Source organism: Crinia signifera, chromosome 4 (assembly GCF_055691185.1).
Source record: "Crinia signifera chromosome 4, ASM5569118v1, whole genome shotgun sequence".
NCBI classification, from domain to species: domain Eukaryota; kingdom Metazoa; phylum Chordata; class Amphibia; order Anura; family Myobatrachidae; genus Crinia; species Crinia signifera.
This window is the reverse complement of record NC_139220.1, coordinates 160,679,542-160,692,427: the sequence shown is the minus strand read 5'-3', so window position 1 is coordinate 160,692,427 and position 12,886 is coordinate 160,679,542. Positions and strand designations below refer to the sequence as shown.

The 12,886-nt window shown below is 42.5% G+C and overlaps 1 protein-coding gene across 4 annotated transcripts in view; it reads right to left on the bottom strand.

The window, feature by feature from the left end:
- Positions 1–12,886, bottom strand: part of HDAC10 (histone deacetylase 10) — a 62,719-nt gene that overhangs the window by 24,145 nt on the left and 25,688 nt on the right. For all 4 annotated transcript variants that reach the window (XM_083182879.1, XM_083182878.1, XM_083182881.1 and 1 more), the window contains 4 exons: positions 7,235–7,326; positions 5,199–5,333; positions 4,907–5,003; positions 3,351–3,448 (listed from right to left, as the gene is read on the bottom strand). In XM_083182879.1, coding sequence (XP_083039005.1) covers positions 3,351–3,448; positions 4,907–5,003; positions 5,199–5,333; positions 7,235–7,299 — 395 coding nt within the window. In that variant the 5' untranslated portion in view covers positions 7,300–7,326. The remainder of the gene's footprint in view (positions 1–3,350; positions 3,449–4,906; positions 5,004–5,198; positions 5,334–7,234; positions 7,327–12,886) is intronic.

The following is a 12,886-nucleotide window of genomic DNA, read 5'->3' as shown; positions in this document are numbered from 1 at the left end:
TTGGCAGACTTGCTCCCATGCAATTGGGGTAGAAAGAGGATCAAGTACCTCGGTATATATCTGACTCACCATCACCACCAACTTTTCCAGGCTAATTTCCCCCGTTTATTAGACAATATTAAGGCTGATCTGACCCTATGGTCCTCCTACTTCATTTCTTGGATAGGTAAAATCAACGCAGTTAAGATGACCGTCCTCCCGCGTCTTCTTTATTAATTCCAAACTTTACCAATATACATCCCTCTCAATGTCTTTAAATCGTTACAACAACAAACCTCCCAGTTCATATGGGACAAAAAGCGCCCCCGAATAAGGCTAAAACTACTCCAACGTCCCTCCAACCAAGGTGGTCTGGGGATCCCAGACTTCCGGAGATATTACCATGCCACCAGGTTATCTCAGATTGTCCAATGGTGCAACCCTTGGGGAACACAGAAGGTGTGGGTGAACATTGAGGCAAACGACCTGGGGCTTTTTTACCCTCTCTTCCTTATTATGGTTACCTAAGCCCAAACGCCCTCGTATAGCTAGATCCCACCCGGTAGTCTCCCATGCCCTAACTGTTTGGGACAGGGTTAATAAGAACTATAAGCTCGCCCCACTTCCTTCCCCACTAATCCCATTGTTTCATAATCCAGATTTCCCCCCTGGTTTAGGCCGGTCCTCCCTTTCAAGCTGGCTAAAAGACAATATCTACTATTTGAATGATATCACAACTGACGCAAACTTCCCCCAATTTTCTGAGGTCCGGGGGGACACGGCAATCCCAAACGCGGATTTTTTTCGTTTCCTGCAGATAAGGCACTTCCATGCTAAAATTACACCTACTCTCACATCCAGACCCCTCACATCGTTTGAATATATCTGCTGGAAACGAGACTCATCCAAGGGCCTAATCTCCATAATTTACTCCCTTCTAGATGCTGGACCGGCTTCCTCACGGGCTCCGCACGAAATAGCTTGGGAAAGAGACCTAGGTCTCTCTCTGGATGATGAGGACTGGGAGGAAATACGGGACAATGCATCCTCCAGCTCCATCTGTGTTAGAATCAAAGAAAACGTTTACAAGCTTCTCTATCGCTGGTACTATGTTCCAACTAGATTACATAGGATGTTTCCTGACACTTCGGATAGGTGCTGGAGGGGCTGTCCCGCAGAGGGCAACTTTCTCCATATCTGGTGGACATGCCCAAAAGTTGCCAGCATCTGGAGGGAAGTGGTGGCCTTAATCTCGAACATGATGGGTGTAGCTGTCCCCTTGGAACCAAGATACTTCCTTCTCCCATTAAAACCACCTATGCTAACGCACCACCAGCATAAATTACATCGACACATCTCCTCAGCTATGACCTGCCAATTAGCGGCTGACTGGAAAAAGCCCTCTCCTGCCCCATTACAAGCAGTATTAGCCCGCGTATGGTACACATACAAAATGGAATACATGACTTCGATCATTCGCCACTCCTCTAAGTCCTTCCACAAGGTGTGGTCACCATGGCTGGCCTCTCAGAACTCTCCCTCTCCCTTCAACTCCTGATCATAGAGGCCGTCCTCCCCTCCCCCCCCCCTTTTTTTTCTTTTTTTTTTTTTTTTCCCCTGCTCCCCCTCCCTTTAATTCTCTCTTATTCACCTCTTTTACGGCTCAATATATTGTGATTTGTTACTTACACCCCTCCCTTGCCGGGGCACCCTGCCACCCTGCCCTTGCGAGGTCTCCTTCCACTCTTTCTTCCTGTTCTTTTCTTTTTACTCTCTCTCTTTCTATTTTTCCATATATACATGAAAAATACCTTTTTGACCACGTCACTCATGTAATGTAGACCTGACTCTTGCTCATATCTCTTGTACTGATTTTTGTCTCCATACCTGATAATGTACTTTCTGGTCGTGTTCCAACTAATAAAATGTGTTTAAAAAAAAAAATAGCGCAATCAAAGGCTTGACAATTTCACTTGTCACTTGTATTTATCATGCCAAGTAACTACAAGAAATTGGGTACATTGTAATTCATGTGAAGTTCTCAGTACCTTAGTATCACACTTGGCTGGTAAAAGCCAAGCATTAACTACTGATCAAGATCAGCAACAACAGTGTTTCTTTGAAAGAAAGGGGAAAGGGGAAATTGACCAAATGAACTGACCTACTTCATGATACTACAGATCTGTACAGACCCTTTGGCAGTACGAGAGTTGATAAAGACACAGGAGTATATTTGCCAAAGTATGGGTTTTAGAAGTGGATATGTTGCCCAACCAGATTCTACTTATCATTTTTCTTGAACCTTCAATAGCTTGAGTCTGATTGGTTGATATGGGAAACACCCCCAATTCTACTTTTGTAACCCCATCCATGAAAGGGGTTACAGAGAGGGCTATGAGATATGTTAGGCTGCCAATGGTTTAAATTTAACAAGAGATATGTTAATATGAAATATGTATCATTTTGTCAGCTATTTACATTAGTTACAATGAGCTCATATTTGTATGCACATTTGAATGACATACTTTAGCATGTACACATGTCTTTACTTTAAAGGGCCAATTCACAAAAGTAGGCCATCTCATGGGTGTCTTACTGGAGGCGTCAAGGGCATGTCAGTGTGGCTACATTCTCAGGTGCAGTACTGCAGCCACAAAGGAAATGTTTAGTAAGAAATAAAAAGGAGACACTTGGCAGTATTCAATGCTCTGGATTCACCGCTTTTTTGGGGGGCGAATTGGGCTGTTTTCACGCTCTGCAGTGAAACTTTTCACTGAAAATCGGATTTACCCTATTCAAAGATCATTGTTCGCCGAAAGCAAACAGTGAATGCCGGCCAGTTCTCCGTTTCATGCTCACTGGAATTTGCTGGTGTATTTCAATTCGCCAAGAGTGTATTCAATGCTAGGATGAGAACTGCTTTCACCGTGATTTTCGCTGTGTTTCACCGTTTTGCATTCACCATTTTTTTTAGGTGAACTGTAATGTGTTTTCTTTTCTTTTTTTTTTGGTGTAAAAAAATCAGCCCTCCCTCCCCCTGACGCGTTGAATAGGGGGAGAGGGAGGGCTGCGGAGGACCGGGAGGACGGTGAATGCGCAGTGAATCCTAAACAGGATTTGCTGCACATAGTGAAAAATATCATTGAATACTACCCACTGTGTCTGCCAGAGACTGGTGCAAGTGTCGATGGACAGAAAGAAGATATGCTGGTGGTGGAGTATTTACAACCAACAGCAGAGTTACACAATCCATGGCCACTTAAAGTTGGCGTGTTAGGGCTATTACTATTACTAGGTTTATTTATTTGTACACAAGGGGAAAGCTGTACCATTTTTTATATATAATTTTTGTATTTGTAGCCTCTAATTACCGTACAAGAGCCATCCCATTGCGCACATCTCCTGACATCACTGCATCAACAAGCTGCAAAGTTCCACCAAGGGCCAGCTTAGCACAACGGTAAGAGTTCTACAGAGTGATACAAATTTAAAAATATAACAACCACCATATTTACAACACAGAAATTACGTGAAGATTAATTGTATGTGCCCAACAAATCATTCCTTTTTAATATTTCTACATAACCTTATAAAGGGATGCAAAATGACAAAAACATACAATTTGTGAATTAAATAACCTATTCTGAGAAAAAAAATTACCTCTAGCTTTGTTACATTCTAATGCCAGACCATGCAGAAAATAATATATTACACAGCTACAATACAGCTATACAAATACACTGTCTCTCTCCTCCTCTACTGCACCAATGCATAGATCAGAGAGGAGCACAATAAACAGGATGAAGACAGTGGTGACTTGACATCCCATTTACTGATCATCATGCTGTTGATATTGATCAGTTCCAACCCGGGATTTGCTCTATTTGGCGGTCACAGCAACCTGGCTTATTGCTGGGTCGCTGATGTCATCCGGGGGGCGGAGGTCAGGTAGGAGGCAGCACTGAGGTGATGCTGCTACCTCATTCATACATGTGAATGGGACTGGGGTTACCCGTTCAGACTGCCCAGCAAAACGGGTCAGAGCCGGGAATAACACTGCTTATATCCCTGGTCGGATAGCAGAGTAGCTGGACCCGGGATATTTAACTCAGCCCTTTCACACCGCACGCCGACCGGGTTAATTTTTGTGGTGTGAAAGGGGTATATCACATTTCACAGATCCACACGTGACCTGGTAATCATGATCTGTGTGAAGTCAGGAGGACGGAGTTTGAGAACTACTGGGAGAGAATTAGGAATAGCACTTTTGTTTAAACTCTTAAAAAGGGGAATTCATAATTCAGGAGAATAACCTTTGGGGTTAGTACCACCCAATTATCCATGCTCCGAGACATTAGAATTCTAATAAATGTGGGGCAAACAGTCAATTCTTCAGTAGACATCATTAACCCGTTGAATGCCAAGTGAATTTGTCAAAATAGGTGTGAAAATTGACAAGCATCATAATGACCTGTAATATTTACCTTGTATAGGAAATATAATTTTCTACACATTTTTTATTTGAATTTATATAACAAATGTGAGTGACGCTGGCATTTTTTAGTAGATATTGTGCACATTTCTCACAGGCGTTGGCACTCAAAATCTGAACTAGATCATATTTAAGATACATTATTCAATTGGATTGTAAGTAAACTACGGTACACAATAAAATAATAGCATGTGTAACAACCTTAAGATGGTTATTTATCAAAGCTGGGAGAGAGATAAAATTGTAAGAAAGAAAAGTACCAGCCAGTCCGCTTCTTCCTTATAACTTGCAGGCTGTTTGAAACATTACAGAAAGGAGCTTATCGGTTGGTGCTTTTTCTCTCAGAATTTTTTCTCCCTTTCCACACTTTGAGAAATACTTACCGGTACTTAAAATTCATATTCATTTATATATACATTGCACTTTATGTCACACCTGGTGAAAGTATGCAGCAATATATTTCTGTGACGTTTTCTTCAGTTCTTCTAGATTCATGCTCTGAGTACTCTTCACTACCTCAAGGTATTCAGCACTGAGAACAGATTGGAAAGATGCAGATCAGAATATAACGTATGTGTTACCTGGTGTATGTAGTGGTAATTCCACAACACTGTGCCTAATTAGATAAAACCATTAAGCACCCGGTACCAAAACAACTGGAAGGGATGGGTTTTTAGTGTCTCCTAATAGTGAAAAGCACATGAAAAAAACATGGAAAAGGACAAACCTGTGAACCAATGTTATCTCTTCCTCAGTAGCCTCCCTCACAGGTAACTGGACACATCTCTTCACAAGGTCATAATGCTGCAGCCTCTTGTAAGAGCAAGACAGCCTCTCTGGGACCTCGATAGAACACTCTAGACTGGCAGAAGGAAGAAACACCACATTTTTCCAAGGTCAGATATGCTAACTATTTTTGTCATTGACGATATAACAGTCTATTACAAAAGTATTGTTTATCTATAGCGCACCCTGTGATTCTCAGCCTAGGTTATCACAAAAAAATGACCCTTCACCAAAAACGGTTCGTGGGACCAAGTAACAACAAATATATTGTGCAACCCTGGCGAAAAATTACACAATTGAATGTATGGGTCACTTTAAATGTCAAGTAACCCTATAATTTGGGAAAAAAAGAGAAAAACAGACCATAGTGCAAATATTGTATCCACAATTGGCCAATTTAATGGTATATGGATGCACTCACATGTAAATAAATTTCAATAGCATGTCAAGGGTCTTTCACTTCACAGGAATCCTAAGGGAACTTTTGAAAAGACGATATCTAGTGCAACATTGTATATAAAAAAGGAAAATACATTTATTGGACAAACTCACATTTCATAAAGATAAAAATCACATATCACCCACAACGGGGTATAGAGAATCCACCACAGGACAGATGTAGACCAATAGGCGTTATCCCATCCATTCCAAAGGGGTCCGATCGGTTACAGTGGTAAGCCTACCACTGTAACCGATCGGACCCCTTTGGAATGGATGGGATAACGCCTATTGGTCTACATCTGTGCTGTGGTGGATTCTCTATACCCCGTTGTGGGTGATATGTGATTTTTATCTTTATGAAATGTGAGTTTGTCCAATAAATGTATTGGTACTTGTTTCCTAGCACGGCCACAATCGGGAGTAATCGTGTACCTTAAGTTAAGGTACACGATTAACGCGATGGACCCGATTTCCTTTGAAATCAGGTCCATTTGGCCGGCTAAGACAAAATATCGGGGGCATCGCGTCGGTCGGGACCATTAACAATGGTCCCGACGCGACCGACGCGATGCCCCCGATTTCCCCATAGGCTTCAATGTTAAAAAATATTTTAACATTGAAATCGTGTCGGGAAAGGTAAAATATCGGGGGCATCGCGTCGGTCGGGACCATTAACAATGGTCCCGACGCGATGCCCCCGATTTTTCCATAGGCTTCAATGTTAAAATATTTTTTAACATTGAAATCGTGAGAAAATGTGAAAAATGTGAAATGGGCCAATATGACCCATTTCACATTATAGATGTCCCCGTCGTCACCCCACGATAGACGTCAACCCGAAGCGTGGCGAGCGCAGCGAGCCCGCGAGGGGCGGCGGTGCGCGTCCTCCGACCTTTTCATTCCCCTACTATCCACGTCGGCGTGGAGTTGAGAATAGAATAGTTTGGCGAGCGCAGCGAGCCACCGAGCCCGAAGCGTGGCGAGCCCCGCGAGGGGACGCGTATAACTTCACAGGTATACGCGTGCGCTCGCCACGCTTCGGGCTCGGTGGCTCGCTGCGCTCGCCACACTATTCTATTCTCAACTCCACGCCGACGTGGATAGTAGGGGAATGAAAAGGTCGGAGGACGCGCACCGCCGCCCCTCGCGGGCTCGCTGCGCTCGCCACGCTTCAGGTTGGCGTCTATTGTGGGGTGGGGTTTACGCCGTTAAATTTGGGGGGGTTGGGAATATTTTACATTGAATCCAATGTAAAATCGGGTCCCAGGGACCCGATTTACATTTCATTCAATCAAAAAATCGGGTCGGTCGCGTCGATCGCATCGCATGCGACCAAATCGCATGCGATGCGGTGTGGCCGTGCTAGGAAACAAGTACCAATGTATTTTCCTTTTTTATATACAATGTTGCACTAGATATAACAGTCTATATGGTAGTATTAAAAATATGGCTAACTGATTTGATCCTTAAGATGCTGGAGAATTTATATACAGTAACATGTAGCTGAAAACAACAACTTTGTCATTATTTACTTACTCTTCCCAGAGCAGCTTATAGCTCATCATCTCCTCATCATACACCAGTGCTGTTCTGGACTCCATAGTTGGGTATACCCCAAAGATGGTTTCCTAGGAATATTAAAGGGTCAGTGACACATAGGCTACAGATGTTCATCCTTTATACAACTTGCTATTTCGGAATTTCCCAGAAGATTTGCCATTAACATGATATTATGTTACCATAACAGATATATAATGGGGCTTATTTATCAAGCCTGTTTTCATTAAATGAAGCGGTCTGCATAGCATTAGGTGTCTGGGCTACGTAAAAAAAGGCTATTGAGGAAAACGCTACCTACCGCTGCAGACTGCACTCCCTCATTAAGGTCAATGGAAACTGCAGTCTGTCCCTTATACAAAACTCTGAAAAGCTTTGCTGTTAATTTACCTCATCTTCAGATTGCGTAACCTGTTTTATGGCTATGGAGGCATATTTGGAAAGGGATCTTAAGGGGCCTACACACGGGGAGATTCTGAAGCGTTCAGAGAGATGCTAGATCAATCAGAGCGCTTCAGCAAGAACGCTCAGCAATGTGTGCTGAGAGATCTGTCAGGGCCAGTGTTCTCCGGTAAGAACACTGGCCCTGACCAATTAATATCCAGTATGCTGGACATTAATTGTCTGGCCATAGCAAATCATGGTGCCGTGCATCGCTATAGCCCCTACACATGTTGCGATGTAGGGACATTTTCTAAGTGAGATCGCTTAGAAAATGCCCCTAAATTGCTACGTATGTAGGCCAACACTATTCGCATCTGCAATGTATTTTCTTGGAGTCAACATTCCAGGAGGAGAAAACATTCCTTTGAACCCCCAGGATGTAACTAGCAAGGGGAGTAGTTATTGCTACTGCTGTCCCTGCGATTTATATTTAGTAAATCACAAGGACAATCATACTAAAAGTGATTATTCCCACTGCACTAAATACTGTGGGGTAACATACCCCTAGAACTTCTACGGGTGAGGCAGCAGTACAGATTATTTCAGCATATAGCATAACTCTGGAATGATCGGAGCAATTTACACCAAACCTGGTACACATTTATTTATTTACAGTTTCTTATATAGCGCAGCAGATTCAGTTGTGCTTTACAATAGTAGACAGTGATAAAAACAAACTGGGTAACAACAGACAGACTTGGAGGTAGGAGGGCCCTGCTGCAAGCTTACAATCTATAGGGACATAGGAGGGAAACACAAGGACAGGCACCAGTAATAGCATAGCAGTCCCACCAAGTTGCAAGTGCAGAAGGGAAGCTATATAATACATAAATGCCACAGAGGGTTATGCGTGAAGAACCTAAATATGATAGGCTTGCCTGAAGAGGTGAGTTTTCAGGGAACACTTGAAAGTTTGGAGACTAGTGGAGAGTCTTATTGTGCGTGGAAGGGCATTCCATAGGATGGTAGCAGCCCCATGAAAGTCCTGTAATAATGAATGGGAGCTAGTGATCCGTGCAGAAGAGAGAAGCAGAGCGGAGTGGTCAAGATGGGAGATATTTTGTGATAAGTAAAGAGATATATGCTGGTGCAGTATGGTTAATAGCTTTATATGCGAGTAGAAGTGCTTTATATTGAATACGGTAAGATACAGGCAACCAATGGAGGGACTGGCAGAGCGGATCAGCAGACGATGAGCTAGGAAGATCAGCCTAGCAGCAGCATTTAGAATGAATTGCAGTGGCGAGAGTCTGTTCTTGGGAAGACCAGTTAGGAGACTATTGCAATAATCAATGTGGGATATAATGAGTGCATGGATAAGAGATTTAGTAGTGTCTTGTGTGAGATACGGTCGTATTTTGGATATGTTTTATAGATGCATGTAACATGATTTGGAAACAGATTGAAGGTAAGGAAGAAAGGTTCAAATTCAAGGATGACCCCATAGCAACGAGCTTGTGGGGTAGGGTAGATTGTCGAGTTGTCAACAGCGATGGAGATATCAGGATGTTAACTGTTCTTAGTTGGCGGGAATATAAGTAATTCCGTTTTGGAAATATTGAGTTTGAGTTGGCGAGAAGACATCCAAGATGAGATGGCAGAGAGACATTCAGAGACTGATCCCAAAACCACTGGTGACAACTCTGGGGTTGATAGATAGATTTGAGTATCATCCGCATATAAGTGATACTGAAATCCGAAAGAGCCGATTAGTTTTCCAAGAGAGGAAGTATAGACTGAGAAAAGCAGAGGACCTAAGACTGAGCCTTGCGGAACTCCGACTGACAGAGGTAGTGAAGAGGAAGTAGAGTCACAGAAGCGAACACTGAAAGAGCGATCAGATAGGTAAGATGTGAACCAGGAAAGGGCTGTATCATTAAGACCTAGGGAGTATAGTGTTTGTAAGAGAAGAGTGTGATCCACAGTGTCAAATGCAGCAGAAAGATCTAGACTTAGCAGTTACCAGATCATTCACTACTTTAGTCAGTGCTGTGTGGATTGTTGAGAGTGAAAACCTGACTGAAGCGGGTCTAATAGGGTGTGAGAGTTAAGAAAGTTTGTGAGGCGAGAGTAGACAAGTCTCTCCATTAGCTTGGAGAGGCATGTGAGCTGAGAGATATGACGATAGTTAGAGAGAGAGTTAGGGTCAGAATTGTGTTTTTTTTCAGAATGGGAGTATTTATTGCATGTTTGAGCAGAGAAGGAAAAGTACCAGTAGCAAGAGAGAGATTGCAGATTTTAGTTAAAGGTTGGAATAAGCACAGGAGATAGATTTTTAATGACTTGTGTAGGTATAGCATTAAGAGGAGAGGTAGTAGAGTAGGAGGATAAGAAGAGTGTGGATACTTCCTTTTCATTTGTGGGCTCAAATGAAGAGAAAGCGCCAGATGGTTCAGGTGGGGAAGAAAGGGGGTTAGAGGTTGTGGAAGAGCATACTATTTCATCTTGGATGTTATCAATCTTGTCCTTAAAGTAGGAGGCATAATGTAAAGAGGGGAATGGAGATAGCACAAACCCACACACAGAGTATATCAGGAGATGCATAATGTGCTACGCTCCAACTTAACTTAACAAACAAATAATGTTATTTATACTGTGTGTTTAATATTTAAATAGATTTTTGTAAACAAACATCTTACAATCCCGGGCAACGCTAGGTACTCCAGCTAGTCTATAATAAGCAAGAAAGTGTGCCTGTTTGTCCTTTATGCACAGACAGAGTTTTGGCATGGTGGTGTAGTTTGACCAGGAATAGGTTTTGGCTATGCTTGAATTTCATTGGGCCATAGAGGTCTACTTGGTGTCCACCAACTAGGTCTTGGAGTCTTTGAATTTTTGTTTTAGTAACTTTGCTCAGAATGTCTCCCAGTAATGATAACTGCATTGATCTGAAGGCACAGGCTGATACGTGCAGTGGGAAAGCAGAACTCCAGTGGAAGAGTTGGAGGATTAACTGTCACACTGCCCTGTCACTTATGGTATCTGGATGGTAGGTCGACTATGTCTAAGTCAGTGGTTCTCAAAACAACAATATGGTGCTGACTTAGTCCACAGGTTCTCAAACTCAGGGGGGAGATGTATGAGGAGTCCTTATGGTGGAGAAGTGGTATCAGCACACAATACTGATACCGCTTCTAGTAGTAGTGAGAAATAGCGCATGCTCACACATACTAATACTCAAAAGGCCATCGCTGGAGGGGGTAATTTTAACTCCCCATTCTGGAGGACAAGTTGTTCATACATCTTGTTGGTGTTCATTCCTGCTTCGCCTCAGTAAGGAGGCAAAAGCAGTAAGTGTTATAGCAGCATTATACAAATGGGATCGATAAAGTGTCTCAAAGCATTGTGAGTGAAGCTATGCACTAACTGGGGGTCCACATGCTCGTGTGTCGACATTGAGACCAATAAAAAGTGATAAACTCATGTCAACTTTTTACTTGTCAAGCTTTTGTTACTGACGACCTTGTGCATATTGGCCTTGTGGTGTCAACCTAGACATTGTCAACTCAATGAACCACAACAGTTACTTGCCAACATCAACAACAATTAAAAGACAACATTGCCGTTGAGGTTCCACTTACCGCTTCCGGTTTCGGATGTGGGCTCCGGAGGCCTGTAATGGATTACCCAAATCCGGATGAGCTTACAGCTAACATTGTGGGACTTTGGAACGCATATGCGCTCCAGCTTTACCCGGAAGTGGTATCCATTGTATGAGGCTGTGATACGAAAGTGCCTCAGTGGAACGCATATGCGTATATATATATATATATATATATATATATATATATATATATATATATATATATATATATATATATATATATATATATATATATATATATATATATATATAGAGGTTTTTGATAGAAGAAATCAAACGCGGCACTCTGGGAATTTTAAATATAAAACGTGTATTGTAGCAAAATAGCTTCCAACGTTTCGGGGTCTGTATCACCCCTTTGTCAAGGAATACTGTGCAAAAATTTTTGCACAGTATTCCTTGACAAAGGGGTGATACAGACCCCGAAACGTTGGAAGCTATTTTGCTACAATACACGTTTTATATTTAAAATTCCCAGAGTGCCGCGTTTGATTTCTTCTATCAAAAACCTCTATACTACCGATCCGGAGGGCACCTGGGTCCCTTGCCTAATTGGAGGAGTGCCAGGCCTATTCTCTAAACTTATATATATATATATATATATATATAGATAGATAGATGGCGGTGTCAGCCCGGCACTCATCCCTCAGAGATCAGCTGCCGTTGGTGCCTTCCTGGAGGGCTGGATAGGTGACGACTGGAAACAGAGGCGGCACTCAGCGGGCTTAGTGATGAATACTTTTATATAGAAAATAGAATCTCCAATGTTTCGGAGCAAACGTGCTCCTTTTTTTTTTGCACCTTGCACGCTGATTAGCAAATGGTAAGGCATGGCATGGCATGGTAAGGCATAATATAAAGATCCAATATAAACGGCACTCAGGAGGCAGAATGATGAAAACAAACAAGGTGTATTCAAAGCATTAGGACTAATGCTTTGAATACACCTTGTTTGTTTTCATCATTCTGCCTCCTGAGTGCCGTTTATATTGGATCTTTATGCATTATACACGCCTTCGGGCACCGGGGCCAGCTGCATTATTGGAAATTAGAGTGCCGGCAGACTTGTATCGCTATATATATATATATATATATATATATATATACGCATATGCATTCCACTGCGGCACTTTCGTATCACAGCCTCATACAATGAACACCACTTCCGGGTAAAGCTGGAGCGCATATGCATTCCAAAGTCCCACAATGTTAGCTGTAAGCTCATCCGGATGTGGGTAATCCATTACAGGCCTCCGGAGCCCACATCCGAAACCGGAAGCGGTAAGTGGAACGCATTTACCGCTGATTTGCGTTCCTCAACCGCACCTTTAAGAATTTAAACCTCTCTTTTTAATAAAACCATTCGGGATCTTACTCCTAAAATAAGCCTAACCCCGATTTATCCATGTAAGTAATTTGTAGTACACACAACTAAAGGAACTGGTGTCATTTGGCAATACATTTATTTCACACTAACAGGAAGTAGGCCCAGACATATTCCCCTATAAAAGGGGATTCACACAGTTCTCTCATTCACTCTCAGTCAGCTGTGGTGAGAACTTCCTGTCTCCATTGTGGTAAGT